Here is a 17,011-nt window from a genome sequence, read left to right as displayed (position 1 = left end):
ATATAGGGGGGCCAATATAGACTCGGATCACTATCTCTTTGGCATGGTGCTCCGAGCTCGAATAACAATACCACCTAGAATCCCCTCTAACAATCAGGTGGGAGTTAACACTGAAGCCATCCACAACACAACCCTCCGCGACACCTACAAGTGGGAAATGGATGCCGCAATAACCGCAGTCAACGATCCTGGAGATGAAGCATCAACAAATGATCTTCACAACCACCTGAAGAACGTTATCATGGATACGGCCACAAACATACTTGACCCCAGCCGCAACGGAACGGCTGGTTTGACGATGAATGTAAGCTAGCAACGAAACGGAAGAATGCCGCAAACCGAGTAATGTTGCATTCTCAAAGAACGCAGGCACGCGCAGAGACTTATCACGAACTTCGTCGAGCGGAGAAGCGACTTCACAGACGAAAAAAGGAAGCCTGGGAGAATCAACAAGTCTGCGAACTGGAAAAGTACAGGGAGCAATTGCACTAGGCTCGGAAGTTTTAGCAACAAGTCAGCAGGATGAAACCTTATACACCACGATGTTTATCCTGCCGAGACAAAGAGGGAAATCTGATTTCCGACAGAATGGACATATTGGAGCGATGGGTTGAGTACTTTGATGAGCTACTGAACAACCAGAACATCGGCGAGTTGGAGGTCCCGCAAACTGAAGACGACAGACAAAAACTGCCACCACCAAGTTTAGGAGAAACAGTCCGTGCAATTCATCGGCTAAAAAATCATAAGTTGCCAGGAGCTGATGGAATTACAGCCGAATTGGTTAAAAATGGAGGCCACCAGTTACACCAAGTGGATCATCAACTTGTGCTCAAGGTATGGGACAACGAATCAATGCCTGACGATTGGCAGCGAGGCATTATCTGTCTTATACATAAAAAGGGAGATATCACACAGTGCAGGAATTATAGAGGTGTCACGTTACTGAGTACCATCTATAAGATATTCTCCGCTATCTTGCTAGGCCGGATAGCCCCCTAAGCCCACTATATCATTGGCCCATACCAAAGAGGCTTCACTTCAGGCTAATCAGCAACAGATCAGATTTTCTCTCTACGGCAAGCGATGAAAAAACTGTTGAAATATGGACAACAGTTGCACCATCTATTCATCGACTTTAAAGCCGCCTATGACAGAGTGAAACTGAAACTAATAAGACTGACTAGGCTTACCCTGACCAATGTGTGAGGCCAGATAAAAGCAGCAGGATCACTCTCAAGACCAATCGACATCAACAACGGTCTATGACAAGGGGATGCCCTATCATGCGTCCTCTTTAACCTGGTCCTCGAGAAAGTGATCCGTGTTGCTGATGTAAATGCGAGAGGTACGATCCTCTTTAAGTCCACTCAACTACTAGTCAATGCTGACGATATCGACATCATGGGAAGAACCACCCGAGACGAACAAACTGCCTTCATCTAGATCGAGCAGGCGGCAATTGGCGCGAGATCTTGGGCTGCACATTAATGAAGGCAAGATAAAGTATATGTTGGCAACGTCAGCATCGAAAACCAACCAACTAACAACGTCAAACCACACTGGTTAAACAGGAACAATAAAGATAGGAGAATACAACTTTGAGACCGTTGATAATTTCTCCTATCTAGGGTCGAAAATCACAACCGATAACAGCTACGATGATGAAATCCGCGCACGGTTGTTGGCAGCGAACAGAGTCTATTTCAGCTTACAGAAACTGTTCCGCTCGAAACGTCTCACCATAGGGTCAAAGCTCTTACTGTACAAGACAATGATCTTGCCAGTCCTCATTTATTCCTCGGAGCCTTGGGTTCTTAGCAAGAAGAATTGTGAACTCTTGGCCGGGTTCGAGAGAAGAATCCTCCGAAGATCTGTTGGCCCCCTACATGAGGATAGACGATTCCGTAGTCTACATAACGACGAAATCTGTGAACGATACCATGCCCGTCAGCTTGTGGACAAAATCCGGCTCAATAGGTTACGGTGGGCGGGTCACTTAATCCGTATGGGTGAGGATGATACAGCCCGGAAAGTCTATAAGGGCAATATCTATGGTAGAAGAAGAAAAAGAAGACGAGGCAGACCCTGCCTAAGATGAAACCGTGGCATAGGTCAGGACGCCAGATAGCTTTTAGGGATATCGAATTGGTGAACCTCGGCGCAAAACCGGGATGTGTGGAGTTCCTTATTAAGGCGGGCCTAGACCGGATACCGGTTCTTGCGCTGTTGATGATGACGAAGACCGATTGAATAAATCTTCTTGGCTGCTTTGCTCCTCTTTCTTGCCCTTGTCTGCAGTAATATATTTTTTGATTCGCAAAATTCGTAAAATATCGATTTTGGATGAGGATTCATCGATCAAATTGTCCCGAAGGTAGAACTAACTTTTTGGTGCCATATTAATAATAATAATAATCGTTGGCGCAACAATCCATGTTGGATTAGGGCCTTGAAGTGTGTTAGAGCACTTCATTCAAGACCGTAACGGTACACTAGGAGGCAGTGTGGTCAGCATTGCGCTCGCCCGAGATTATTACCCTGATTTGACTCAGGTACTCATTCACAGCTGAGTCGACTGGTATCCGACGTCAAATCACGATACAAATTCCACTGCCACCAGTGAGATTTGAACCGCGACCTTCCGTACAACAGCCTTGCGCTCTAACCACTCAGCTATCCGGATCATATTGATCAACAAAAAAATGTAATCAACTGTTTTCGCAATAGTTTTGAAGCAATGAAGCTGCAGGAATTAGTAACGTTTTGACCCGTGTTTGATTTTCACAGTAGCTACCGCTGTTATTTTTCTTTCACTGTATTTTCGTTAATTAAGCAATGCTTCCCTTGCTTCCATTGACGCCATGTCACTGAACTCCCTCTTCTTTCGATACAGCCCAGCAAGAAATACGATAGAATAAATCTTAATAGGTTTGGAGCTTTCTAGTTTTACTTAGCGGATGCCCTCAATGTCCTCCCAGTGCTGTCAGACTACGTGTGTACGGTTGTTGGACGAGGAATCTCCAAGTGGTAGTAGCGTCCTTGGTGAACTGCCTGAGGAACTTTGGGTATTCCCAACGGACTATGTCACCCGCAAACTAACTCCGAGAAGAAGTTTGGGGATCGTTCTTCTTTTTTGCTTATCTCAGCTATTGTAAGCTTATCACTTATGCAGCATTTATTATGATGATAAAGAACTTGAAACGCAGTCTCGTTGGATATATGAGATTGGCGAAAATATTTAATGGAGGGTTGTCTTCACTGACGGATTCAAGATGCTCTACGGGGTCGGCGTCGGGTTTTCTTTTAGATGCTCACGGGATTCCAACTTATTAATGGGAATAATTTCGATAGCCTCCTCTTAAAAGAATGTAAAAATTACACTCCGCTCATTCCTCTCTATCACTGTTAACAAAAGTTTGTTTCAAGGTAATTTTAAAGATAGGTTACTGGTATCATTCCCGTAGCCAAAAGACGTGATATGTCTGGCTGAAAACTAACGTCCGATGTCATTACTTTCCTTAACGTTCTTTAAATTCCAATCGCGGAGCTATTGTTCAATTTTCATTTACCCACATGGTTCTCTGGCTTCTTCTTTTTTCGGTTTCAAAAAATAAGTCCAGCTCAACTTCATCTCGCAAACAATATTCGTAGCATTATTATCGGAATGTTGTCTATTGTACAACGGAATTAAATAAATAAATAAATACCAACAAAAAAAATTAAATTACTAGATTCACTTTTCACCTACCTTTCTATAAGATAAATTGATAAATTTTGCATTACACAAAATACTCCCACACAAAAATCTGCTACAGCTAAATTGGCTAAGAAAAAGTTGGTAATTGATCGTAGACGTCGTGACAAAGTTACGACTAGTATCACAAGGAGATTTCCTGAAAGAGAAAGAGAAAATAATTTCATAAAATTGTTTCGGGCTAAACAGAAAGTTTTCGTATAAGCAATTTTTTATCATATTAAAAGTTTTATGAGGTTAAAATTGTTTTCACTGTTTTTTGAGTCACCCTTTTGAAGAGTGTAAATTTCAATGACAATTTTAAGAGCCGATACTTATGAGTAGTTTTATCTAGTGTCAGAATAATTTAATGTGTTTTACTTCGCAAGAGTGGTATATTGGATAGTCATTGCTTTTTAAATAGTAGCTCGTTCGCTGCTTTATTACCTTCTAACCCAATCTGGCCTGTCACCCAAAGTATAATAGACCTTATTGAGCAAACTGAGCATGTCCAATCTGTTAAGGTATTCCCATACTAGTTCGGAATATACCTGGTAGGACGTAAGTGCCGTAATAGCCGCTTGGCCGTCTTTTAGAATAAGATTCTGCACATATAGCTCCTTTTGAGGATAAAGGAGGCACATCTGTCTATGGTGTACATTTCCGCCCTGAATATGCTGGGATACTTACTCATTGCTTCAAGGTGAGTTTTCCTTGGATCAATGACCTCGGCGCCTGCTCCCTCTCCCATATGGGGTTCGCCAGTGCACCAGATAGTCAGTTGCTGGTTTAAGCCGTATGTCAATGCCATGCTCTCCCAGTTTGCCGTGTTGCTCCAACGCGCTTCCAACTTCTTATCGAAGTGGCACCTCGTTATCATCTTATCCCTTGGCACCAGTAATTCGAAATTTCGCCTAGAAAGAATATCAATTTTCCTTCGATTTAGGCAGCCCTCCGGCTCACTAGTACTCGCGGACATTCTGAATCTCGCCCTCCTTGCCTGCACCTGTCTGTACATATGGGAAGGTCCTCTAGGGATGCCGGACAGATTCTCATTGTCTTACTGATGCGGATACAAGCCAGTCTTTGAAGTTGCAACTCCCTGGCTAAATTCACATAAATATATTTCACATATATTTGTGCGTATCTTAGTTCAACTCATGGATAAGGACTATAAAAGAAAGTATCGTTCTCTCTACAATCCATTCCTGAACTAAAAGATCGTGTACTAGGTTGAATTGCTTTACAGCGGTCCGTTGAATAATGTGGGAAATGTTTCAGGAATATCAAAATTACTCCATATCTTTTGCAGTGTTCATCAAACAAACGCGATCTCATGTTTCTTTTTTGTTCTTTTTGTGGGCAGTGCCACTGGGGACAACGTTCAGCAACCACACTATTCTATTAGATGTCGAAAAGTTGATTGATTGCCTCATATAGCACGCTCTGCAATTAAAAATGAAAAAAATTGACTTTTTGACGAGTAACCCCAACAGAAAAAGTACTCAGGCACCCCAATCGATTTAACATCACGCACCAATACTATTAGCCAACGGTGAACTGTAAACCCATGATCCAAATAGCTATCGAAAGTCTACCCAAGAAAGCTCAAGAAAACGAAAAGGAGGGAGCGAACTGCTCGCTAGAGTTCCACCAGTTTACCTTATTTAACTTCAGAATGTCCAGTCTGTGTCGCTAAAATGTCTACGAAGTTTGGAGCAAATCAAGATTTGGGGGAGTTTGATTACCATAATTGAGGAACATCCGCACTTTCAGAATCCAGAATCAATTATAGAACGTTGATGAAAACAAAAGTTCGCAGTCGAGAAATTAGTACGTTTCCAAACCATGTAGCCATTTCTGAATCATCAAGTAACTTCGAGATTTGCAAGCTGCTAACAAACAAATCTCTACCACTTTTAGTCGCTTTTTACGACAATCAGGGAATACTTTGAGAATTCTCAACCCGAAATTAACAGAATACACAAAACCTTATCGGGGCATCAACTTCCTGGCTTAATAACGAATACCATTAACCTGAGTGAAGTTTACATGACCTACTCTGTCAGACTCTTATGCACCAAAGCGTATTTCAGTATGCCTGCATGCATCAAGATTGGTTTACAATTTTTTTTACGTCAGAAATAACACTCTTAGCTTCAGCAGCGAAAATCGTTTAAAGAAGCTAGTCCAACAAATATCAAGCCAACTTGCGGAAGTGTAAACGGAGCTATAGGCGGTCAAAGAGGAAGCGCTCTTATTCCCGATCGCGTCTGTAGCCTAGGTCCGGCATTTTTTTTTTTCCTAGGGGTATGCTTGTATCACTAGAAATTTTATGTCGAAGCCACCAAATGCATGAAGCCATATAACTGGACTTTGAAAAACTCCATTGGACATCGTTTTTGTTTCGGGGTAGGGTACGTCAATGGCTTTACGCACATAGTTTTGGACTCCCCCAACAGACTCCCTGTTATCAGAGAACTAGTCTGGAACCGATTAATACCTTACTTCGCGGTAGCCTTCACGCTTTCCGGGCTTGGAGGTCCTCAAAGGAATTCCCTTCCTCAACAGTCGAGCTCAATCTGAAAGAGGGTTGCCACTCGGTTAGTGTGGATTGCCGCTCTTCTCTTAAATCTTCGCCTTTGCGGCTGTAGATGGCTTGAAGTTTCTTAGCAAGAAGGGCAACGGAAATCATTTTCACGATCACCATCACAGACGGTTCTGAAACACTACGATAGGGAGACGCTACTCGCAAAGCCTGCAGTTCCTAAAATTTCCCTAGGCGCTTATTAAATATCTCCTTGCTGAGGATATTAGCCCATACCGCTGCGACGTATAGCAGAACAAACTGCGTTACTGCCATAAAAAACGATTTCCTATCGGGGGTCGTTAAAGGTGGCAAATGAACCCCTTTCATCGTTTTTGTGCCGCCTGTTTAAGTTCAACAAAAATACGAAGGCATGATTCCTTATAGACGCCAGCGTCGACATATGGATTTCTTATCACTCTAAATTCCAAGAACAATATACATGGTTTGAACTCCAACGGGTCACCAACTACCATATACGGAATTGCCAACTCTACCTTCAGGTTCGCTCTTCGACGAGATTTCCCTTGGAGTTTTAACACGTCACAGACCTCCTTCCGTTCAGCATAACTTGCCTGAACGGAACAAGAAAAATGGCGTATCACTGAACTAGCCATCATATAGTGACAGAACCAAGATCACCAGTCAGTTTAAATCCGATCAGCTCCGATAATCATCGCGAAAAAGGAATTCAATTCCATAATTCAGCTTGGGTTAGCACGAGCATGAGTTGCTCCCAAGTAAATTGTTCCTAAAAAGAATAACGGGTGGAGACGATACCCAGCCCCAGCACTCTAGCAAGAGCATTCTGGTTGATCACGATAAGTGAAGAAGACATATCGTCGGTTGCCATCACAGGTCCCTTGCCTGTTGAATCAAAGTGATTCCGTCATATCTGCAGCCAACTAACTTGAAAAGCCTCAGAGCGTTCTTAGGTATATTAATGGAATTCTTCACGGCAAAATTAAAGAACCAGAACCTGTACCTTTTTGAAGCACCCAGATGCAGCACTAATTACACATCAATTTGATGCACCTTATTCGCTGCGATGCATCTGACCTTGCAATTGGAGCACTTCTCCAAGAGCGGATCAATAGCACCCGGAAGCCGGTTTCTCCGCAAAGAAGTTCAATCCTGCAGAACGTATATACGGAGCGTACGATCAGGAACTACTGGCTATGTATCTAGCGATAAAATACTTTCATCATATGGTTTCATCTTTACGGAACGCAAACCGCTAACCATCATCTCCACAAAAAGACCGAGTGCTCACCTCGTAAACTTCATTATCTAGATTATAGAGAGTAGCTTGCCACCGATATCCAGCAGTGCGCTGGCCACAACGTCGTCGTGAACGCATTATCGTGTGTTGAGGAGTTGTAATCAATTATTTATTAGGCAAAGCTTACAGTATCCCCATTCATTGATGAAGCGCTCAAAATGATGCAACATGCAAATACAGGCCTTCGACTAAAGCACTGGTGCTATTCGACCTTGTATCACTAATCTACTCTGAAAAACTGTTTTCAAAAAGTTATACCTCCTATCCTACCCGAAACAAACACCAACGTTAAACTGGCCACACAGAAGTATATTTGACCGATTGAAAGAATTGAACGCATTGTTGCAATAATTGTCAACGGCTAGAAATGACTCGTCGCGTAACTGCGACGTCAAGACTTTTTCACAACCATCATCCGAATTCCGATACGTGCTTTTGGATCTTATCGTTATGCCTTATTGCGCGTGGCATTTTTATTCCTAACCATAGTAGACCATTTCTCACGAATCCTCGATCAAGAAGCCGCGATGGCTTCAAGAGGCCGTGATGGTTTGCCAGGCCAATTGCAAGGCCATGATCCAATTGGATTCTCGCGCCAACGATTATTATTATTATCATGCAGTTAATGGTATGGTAAAGCATTTTTATCGTCAGTTCAAAGTAGTAAGACGAGATATCTGCTCTGCTACTACGCATTCGTCCAGCTTGGCATGGAGACCTCTAACTTCGCCAACGAATTAAGACAGCATTCACAAATATCACGTGCAGTCAATGAAAGTTAACATGTTAGCAAAAGAGTCTTTATATTGAAGGACCTGGCGACAACAAATCATGTATTCATTGCGCCGATAGGCCGAAGAAAGCACTCCAACTTTTTTGCTAGGGCCAATTGCGGATGATCAGCAAAACGGATAAGTACTTCAGACTTGTTGGAAGTATTGAAGAGAACCCAATCTCGGACCAACAGCAGGAAGCCTTCGTGGGAATACCCACTCCCGCGCGAGACATTCGAAAAATCGGACAAGTTTCCGTTCAACAACCTCTAGTGGCAAGCACAATGAAATGCAGGCAGACCTTCCATAATTTCGTAAACAGTTCAGCAATAACAACACCACAAAATACATGATTCCACGACACCGCCAGCTGAATCATTGCAATTTCCTCGCTCGAAATCACTGACTGGGGAGTGCTGTAGTGGTGTCAATTACCTCCGAATATTGAATTTCTACTCACAACCATTCACTTCATCTGACAATTCATAATAAATATTTTCAATTCAATCCAAATTGATACCTTTTTCCGTGTAAGATGTCTAACGATTTTTAAAGTGAAGAGGAAGAACGCTAACCATCTAAATTATTCTCTTCAATCCGGAACGGAACTTTAACAATTACACATCTTCAGAATCTCTAGCAGCCACTTGAGACATTTCCATCGGTATTGAAACCCATGCTGAAATTCCTTAAGTACATCTTTTAAATCCTCCCTCTAAGAGGTAAAATAAATAATTGATTCCCACAGCGGAAAACATATCAGCAAAACTTTCAGTGGCAAACCAAACAGCCAACAAACAATAAACTTTCGAAACAACCACAATCAACTACTTGAAAAATACGAGTATATCCTCTGCAAGGGAAGTATCGCAGGGGTGATTTTGCTTTCCTTGGCAAATCCATGTACTCCGTTCACATATGGGAGATACACAGCGTGTCCTGCCACATATCCCTCTATTTCAAACAAAACGTGCTAGCAGATATAAGACACGTATCTTTTTGATATGTGATTTGGTAGCCCCAATAGGCCTCTCTGCAAACTTCATTTGAAAGTTTATGAATCCCATTTGGTCTGTTCAAGTTTACTGAAGAGGTAGTTGGACTATCCTCGCCCATTTGGGCAACCAAAACAAATTTTTGATGTGGTTTAACCATAGAACTGAATAGAAATAAGACTGAAAATTAGGTTGGGATGTTTACTGCGATTAAGTGTATTTCCGGTTTCCGGGAAATCCCAAACCGCAAAACTCCCATGTTTGGGAAAATATTTGAAAATCTCACATAAGGTTCAACAAACAACATAGGAGAAAAAGAAACTTCTTGAATTTTCAACGTTTCGCATATGCTGGCTTGAATATGGCGACTTAAGGATTCATTTGTGTAAAAGGGAGGAGAAGATTGTACGTTTTTCAATACATGGGAAATAAGAAGAAAAAATTATGGGAAATACATTTCCAATTCGGTTGCTAGTAGAACATCGTTTAAAATCTGGTTTTGGATGAAAAGCTCATCGAAAATAATTGATGAAATCAGGAAAAATGTTGCGAAAGATATCACTTTTAATGGTATCAGCTTATACCATAATTGAAAGCATGTCTACGCGTCTTTAAGCCGTTTAATTTTAGTCGTTTTCAATGATTTATCTTCTTTACTATAAAATTTGTGGCTACATTCCCGGGAACGAGTTGACCATCCGGAAACTGTTATAGAATGACATCACAAACTAAAATGTTAGCCAGTTACTGCTTATATGTTCAAAGTTTGCTTAAAGAAGGATACTGCTAATCAATCAAAGTCAAAGGACGTACCTTGGGTCTAAAAAAAACTATTAGTATGTCGTTTAAGCCTATAACCGACAGAAGCTTTAATATGTTTGAACCTGGTCTATAATATTAAGTATTCGTCCAACTGCTTCTACAACTACTTTGCATAAGTGTCGGGTACTGTGCCGGTATATGTGTGGAGGTTTCGTCGCTCTCCTTATTGAATCAACAGACAGTTTCTATAGATATCCCTATTTATCCAGGTGGGAGTTTAGTCTGCAGTGACCAGTAAGTATTCCAACTATGATCCAGAGGCTCCTCTGGTGAGATTTATGTAATCTCTCGAGAAATTGGTGTTATTATCTCCCCCCATAAACGTCCTGGAGTGTTCGATTCCCGATAAGTAAAAAGTATAGTCCTCTCAGTCGTTCTTCATTGTTTTTAGCGCAGCAGCCATGAACCCATTTTCGAAGGACTAGTCGTCATTGGATAACTGCGAGTGATGAAAGATGGTCGGTCGTCGAATTGCTCATAGATTCCGTCGTTATGTAGGCTACGGAATCGTCCATCCTCATGTAGGGGGCCAAAAATTCTTCGAAGGATTCTTCTCTCAAACGCGGCCAAGAGCAATTTGTTTCTCTAAGAACCCAGGTTTCCGAGGAATACATAAGGACTGGCTGGAATGGCATGATAGGGCATCTCTTTGTCTTAGACCGTTGTTGATGTTGAATGGTCCCGAGAGTGACCCTGCTGTTTTTATCTGACCCCGCACATCAGTCAGTGTTATCAATTTCGTCGGGATACCGAATTCTCTCATGGCCGTGTACAGTTTTGCCCTGGCTATGCTATCATAGGTGGCTGTAAAATCGATGGTGGAACTGATGTCCATATTCCAACATCGCTTGCCGTAGAGAGAAAATCTGCTCTGTCGCTGATTTGCGTGGAATGAAGCTTCTTTGGTATAGGCCAATCATGTTCTGGGCGCATGGAGCTATCCGGCCTAGCAAGATAGAGGAGAATATCTTATAGATGTTACTCAGCAACGTGATACTTCTACAATTGCTGCACTACTTGATATCCCCCTTTTTATGTGTGGGACACATAATGCCCCTTTGCTAGTCGTCAGGCGTTGATCCGCTGCCCCACACCTTGAGCCTGAGTTGAACCACTTGGTATAGTTGGTCGCCTCCATTTTTAACCAATTCGGTTTTAATTCCATCGGTCCTTGGGAACTTATGGTTTTTAAACCGGCGGATTGCACGGATTGTTTCTTCCATGCTTGCTAGTGGCAGTATTTGTCCGCCGTCTTCAGGTGGCGGGAACTCCAACTGGCCGATATTTTGTTTATTGAGCAGTTCATTAAAGTACTCGGCCCATCGGTCCAATATGCCCATTCTGTTGGAAAACAGATTTCCCTCTTTGACGAAGTGTATAAGGCTTCATCCTGCTGATTTGTTGGTAAAACTTGCGCACCTGGTGCGGTTGCTCCCTATACTTTTCGAGTTCACAGACCTGTTTGTTCTCCCATTCAAAAGTGGTCGACGCGAATCAACAATATGCAAGATGACTCAAAATCTCGTTAAATTGTTAGCTACTCGTATTTCGACCCGAAAATCCTAAATCATGTGCTTTCTTTCCACTACCGCAATCGAAACAGTTTGCAGTCCAGGAAGCTAACTAGATGCAGATTTGTCGGTGTTATTTGCTTATTGTTAGTCTTTGTCAGTATCCAGCTTTTTGTAAAGCCTGCCATATACGAGCAGTCTGTTTTCACCCGCCGACTGGAGCGTGTGTGTGTTCCGGCTGACCTGTAAGTTTAAATTGTATAGGCTGCTGTCGGTCGAATGAAAAACAAAAAAATCCGGCTGACTGAAAAGGAAATCAGGCAAGCCGGTACGTGTGTGAACTAAGTCGCCGAGCCGGCGGTCGCCGGTTAGGCCATATAGGCAGCAAACGTTCTATTATAAATGCCCGCACCCAACAATATCTCTACTATACGTCTCAATACATACCACGGCCAGATTTAATGGTACGATTGGCTTATCGGTACGTGCATGGAGTTTCAGTCCAACAGGCGGCCGCAAGGACTGTGGATTCTGTAAGCGTAATTGGCCACTCAATCGTGTATGGGCAGTCTTAAGGATACAATGAGCTATTACCTTCTTGAAGTTTACCCAAAAGACTGAAGTATGTACTCAGGACTTTCCTTCCCTGAATCATCGATTTTTGTACGAAAAAAAACACTACAAAGATCCTCTGAAGTCATCAAACAGAGACAATATTAGATGCCTGGTATAAAGAGAAAGGTTGGCAAGGCTCAAATTGGGCATCTGAGTTGACGGGAAAGTTTTGAGCCTGTCAATTTAGCGTTGGCATAAGGAATACTGACCAGTATTGATTTTGGAAAAGTGAAAGAAAGAAAGAAGAAAAGTGAAAGAAAGAAAGAAGAAAAATAACCCGCTCGAATGTGTGGCTTGAACAGGATAATCCGCTATTTGGGCGCCGATCAAATGACAAGAAACTTAAAAGAAGCTCGCGCGATTTACTTCGTGCACAAAAGCATGCACATCTACATATTCAGTATGAACAGGGTGCGGCAGCATAACTTCCTTTTTTAAAATGCGCGCCACTCAGTTAGTTGATGTCATAGCGGAGCGCTAGTGGTCTCGTTCAAGAGGGGATACTGTAAAGTTTTGTCCCGACACGGTTCAGTCGCCATCATGCGTTGGAATAGTGAGGAGCGTGTCTTCGCCGTTGAAGTTTACTTTTCAAGCGGATGTTCGGTTATTGCAACACAGTGTGCATTTCGGAATCGCTTTAATTTAACCCCGTTGGCTCCCGTCCCAAACCGCAAATCAATTGTTACATGGGTCACTACATTCAGACAAACTGCAAGTGCGACAAAAGGAAGAACTGGAGTCCCTCGGCCCGTTAGATCACCTGATAACGTTGAAGCAGTGAGAGCGTCAATGTTGCGATCGCCACGCCGTTCTGCGTGCAAACACGCATCTGCCCTTGAACTATCCGTTCTGTCAGAAGAATTCTTCGTGATGATCTTCATTTTCATCCCTATAAGATGGCGATAGTGCAGGAACTTTCAGAACGTAACTTCAATTCTCGGATGAACGCGTGTGAGCGATGAAGCCCATTTTCATTTGTGTGGGTCGGTTAACAAACAAAACATGCGCTACTGGGCTGACACCAACCCTCAAGAATTGCATCAAAAGCCTTTGCACTCACCCAAAGTCACAGTGTGGTGTGCAATTTCCTCAGCTGGAATTATTGGTCCCTGGTTTTTTGAGGAAAATGAGGTTACAGTCACAGTGAATTCGGACCGGTATGTAAACATGCTACAGATTTTTTTTCCACGGCTAGAAAATTTGGATTTGGGGGACACTTGGTTCCAACAAGACGGTGCAACAGCACATACTTCAAGAGCATCGATCGCTGTTTTGAGGGAACACTTTCCAGAGCGCCTTATCTCAATTAGAGGCGATTTGGAATGGCCGGCACGCTCTCCCGATCTGTCCCTTTGTGATTTTTTTCTATGGGGTTTTTTGAAATCCCGTGTTTATGTGAACCGTCCAAGAACCCTACAAGATTTGAAGACCAACATCCAAGAAGAAATTGCCAATATAACACCTGCTATGCTAACAAGAGTCATGACAAACGCCAGAAATCGGCTTACGCAATGTATGGAGAATGGGGGACGTCACCTAACAGATTTGATCTTCAAAACAATGTAAATAAAAACTTTAGACATGTACCTACATTATAAAAAATAAATAAATATTTTCCGATGCATACAATAGTTTTTATTGAGTTTTGAAAAAAGGAAGTTATGCTGCCGTACCCTGTATATTGAATACCGCTGGTTTACTAATAAATATATCTATCTGAATTAGACACTACCAGGAAACTTCATTAGCATATACGTGCTAATGCGCATTCATACATATGTCTGTCTGGAGTAATTGATATTTATTAAGCATGATGATAACGTCATACAAATTTTAGAATGGACGAAATTCACAAAAAAATGGAAAAGTTTCACCTTCAATAATTTTGTTAATAACATCTGGGTTTTCTTCAAACTTGACCAAATTGTGCCTTATGAACAGTACCTGTACTTCTAGGATGAAAAGGTAGGTAGGTAGGTTGCCGCTTAAATTTCTAAAACATGGAAACATACTATTATTAACTTTATTTGTGCAGATATCGGAACAGGATATATTTTGAGGCCTAGATTGCGTAGAAATACACCACAGATTTTTCGGTGAGATAGATTCTGAGAACGAGACCTACTTCACTTTTTGGGGCACACATCTTGAGCCCTCACTCCTCTATGTTTCATCCAATATCAGACACAAAGTCATTTTCGAATAGTACGTGCCCTTTCATTTGTCTTTTGTTTCAATATTCGGTGAAATCTTAAACCCCCTTTCACATGTATTTGGAGCCTCAACAAAAAATGGCGCCGCTGGCTCTTTGTAGGTAGAACATATTCTTTGTATGTCAGAGAGAACCTACGGTAACTTTATATTTTTAATAACATTAGGATTTAACTCAGACTTTTCATTGTTGTGTCCTGCTCCTTATGCTGACGCCGTACTCTTGGAATGAATTTAGCGGTTTTTTAAAAAAAGCTTCTAAAATTTAGTCATATGTATTTATTTGAGCAGATATGCAATGGAATACATTTTCAGATCTAGATTTTATATAGGCGTTCTTTTTTCTGCTATTTCAGTTGAGTTTAAAGAGTCACCCCTGTCACACATTAGTATTGTACATTTTGAATCCTAGTTCACTTATCATCCAGCTGATAATCAAAGTTTCTCCCAATGTTGAAGTGTACTAAATAAGCCTTTTCAGTTGATACCCCATATAATCATACGCAAAACTTTAAAAACTTTTCGCATTCCCGCCCCACTCTTCTTTACAACCAGTGTCAAAGGTGACATCCGCTTCTTTTTCGGCGAAAAAAGTGTTGCACTCATCTTTTACTTGTATGGGGACTCCAACCCTTAAGGGGGTCATCCCGTGTGTCGGGTTGGAGAAATCGAGTGCATGAATTGTATCTATATATAGTGGAGAATATGTGGGCAAAGGGATTTTCTGATATCCCGAGTCATTCAGAAATTACAGGGTTAAACAGGTAAGGAGTTTGCAGCCGCGGCTAGAGTACTCGATGAGAAAGACCATCGAATCTTCTTTTACCGGCTAGTCTTTTACCTGAGCCTTATAAATTCGAATATAGGTATAAATATAAAAAGATGGAAAACCGATCAATTGTTTAAACTTATTTCCTGTTTAGAATAAAAAGGATAATCCAGTCTACAGTGAGCACTGAAAGGCGTTCAAGTTATACTCAGTTATATTTTGTTGTAAGTATTGTGCTGTTTGTGTGTTCAGTGATTTTTTTAAATGGACCGTACGAAGGGAGATCGCTTTAGCGTTCAACGTCATGCTCGCACTAAAAAACGACTATTTCATGGGAATCGATACTTAACAGAGAAGAAAAAAGACTTCGCATCAACATCAGCAAATAAACTTTTAGCAAGCATGAACATGGATGTTCCAATTGCGACAAGTTTTGTATATTGTATATTGGATTTTGTTGGTGGAGTTTTGTCCGGTATTTCTGCAAATTTCTGCAAATAATAAAATATACGTAGTAGTAAAAAAGGAATACGTAAGACATGTCGAGAAAAAAATGGGAACGCGGCTTAGAAATGCAAAGAAGAATCACAAAGGCATTGGTGGAAAAGGGGCTGGAAAACTTACTGATAAGGGCCTCACTACATTTCCTGGGCTGGCTATTCGTCGACACGCAAATTCGATAGAAGGAATGAAGCAAGAAATTTTGGGAAACTTTCTTCAATAAATGTTCTACAGACGAAAATTCTCAGCATCAAAATTGTCCAGCAGGCGAGGACAGCTGGTGCAAATGGCACAAAGCGGAAGCTAAAGGAGAACTGGATAGTTTTCACCACGAGAAGGCACCTTTGACTGAAGAAGTTCAAACAGTCATCAAACCAATCTACGAAGATTTGTCACGAGATGATCTCTTGAACAGATGTTTAGGAGCAGAGACCCAGAATAACAATGAGTCGTTAAATGCATTGATCTGAACTTTCGGTCCTAAACACCTTCATTCCGGGGCCAAGGTCGTAGAAATAGCCACTTTTCTCGCTGTAATTATTTTCAATGAACGATTCAATGGCATTCTCAAAATCCTAGTGACAATGGGATGTCAAGTTGGTCACATATGTCAGGTTTATGCGACCGCCGTAATAAAGCGCGAATTTGGCGGTCCGAACGACGATCGACTAACCTCGCTAAAAGAGCCACAATTGACACCAGAGAGCAACAATCGACCTTACAAGACTTTTTTGAAGAAACGGAGGGTGCTCTCTATGGAACAGGTGTAGCAGATTAATGGTGAGCTAAAATTTTAATGTTGATAATCACATTTAAATTTTCAAATGCGTTTTTCTCGAAACTGCATCTTGAAAATCGGCTGCCACCATAGCTCAAAATCTATCTAACCAAATTCTTTGAAATTTTCATGGCTTCTTTAATACATATTTCTGCGGTCCACAAACTAGGATAATTGCAATCGGACGGGTAGTTTTTTTTTATTCATAAAATAAGCCGTAAAAAAACACCAAAATCCAAAAAATTAATTTTAAAAGCCCACAAAAAATTTACCTTTTAATATTTTCTAATTATCCTAGTTTGCAGACCGTGGAATATTGTCCACATTAAAATGCCGTTTAGTTTTTTTCCCTCAGATGGACACAGTGGCCTCCAGCGTGGCAGCAGAAAAACACCTTTTTTTGGAGATGGGTGCATAAATTAACACCTATT

The 17,011-nt window shown here is 41.5% G+C and overlaps 1 protein-coding gene across 5 annotated transcripts in view; it reads right to left on the bottom strand.

Annotated features, from left to right (window-relative positions):
* Nucleotides 1-17,011, bottom strand: part of LOC119652274 (trissin receptor) — a 463,147-nt gene that overhangs the window by 103,634 nt on the left and 342,502 nt on the right. For all 5 annotated transcript variants that reach the window (XM_038056265.1, XM_038056267.1, XM_038056263.1 and 2 more), the window contains exon 4: nt 3,752-3,896. In XM_038056265.1, coding sequence (XP_037912193.1) covers nt 3,752-3,896 — 145 coding nt within the window. The remainder of the gene's footprint in view (nt 1-3,751; nt 3,897-17,011) is intronic.

The sequence above is a fragment of the Hermetia illucens genome, chromosome 3 (genome assembly GCF_905115235.1).
Source record: "Hermetia illucens chromosome 3, iHerIll2.2.curated.20191125, whole genome shotgun sequence".
Taxonomy (NCBI): domain Eukaryota; kingdom Metazoa; phylum Arthropoda; class Insecta; order Diptera; family Stratiomyidae; genus Hermetia; species Hermetia illucens.
Note: the sequence above shows the minus strand (reverse complement) of the source record. Positions and strands in the feature narration are given on the sequence as shown.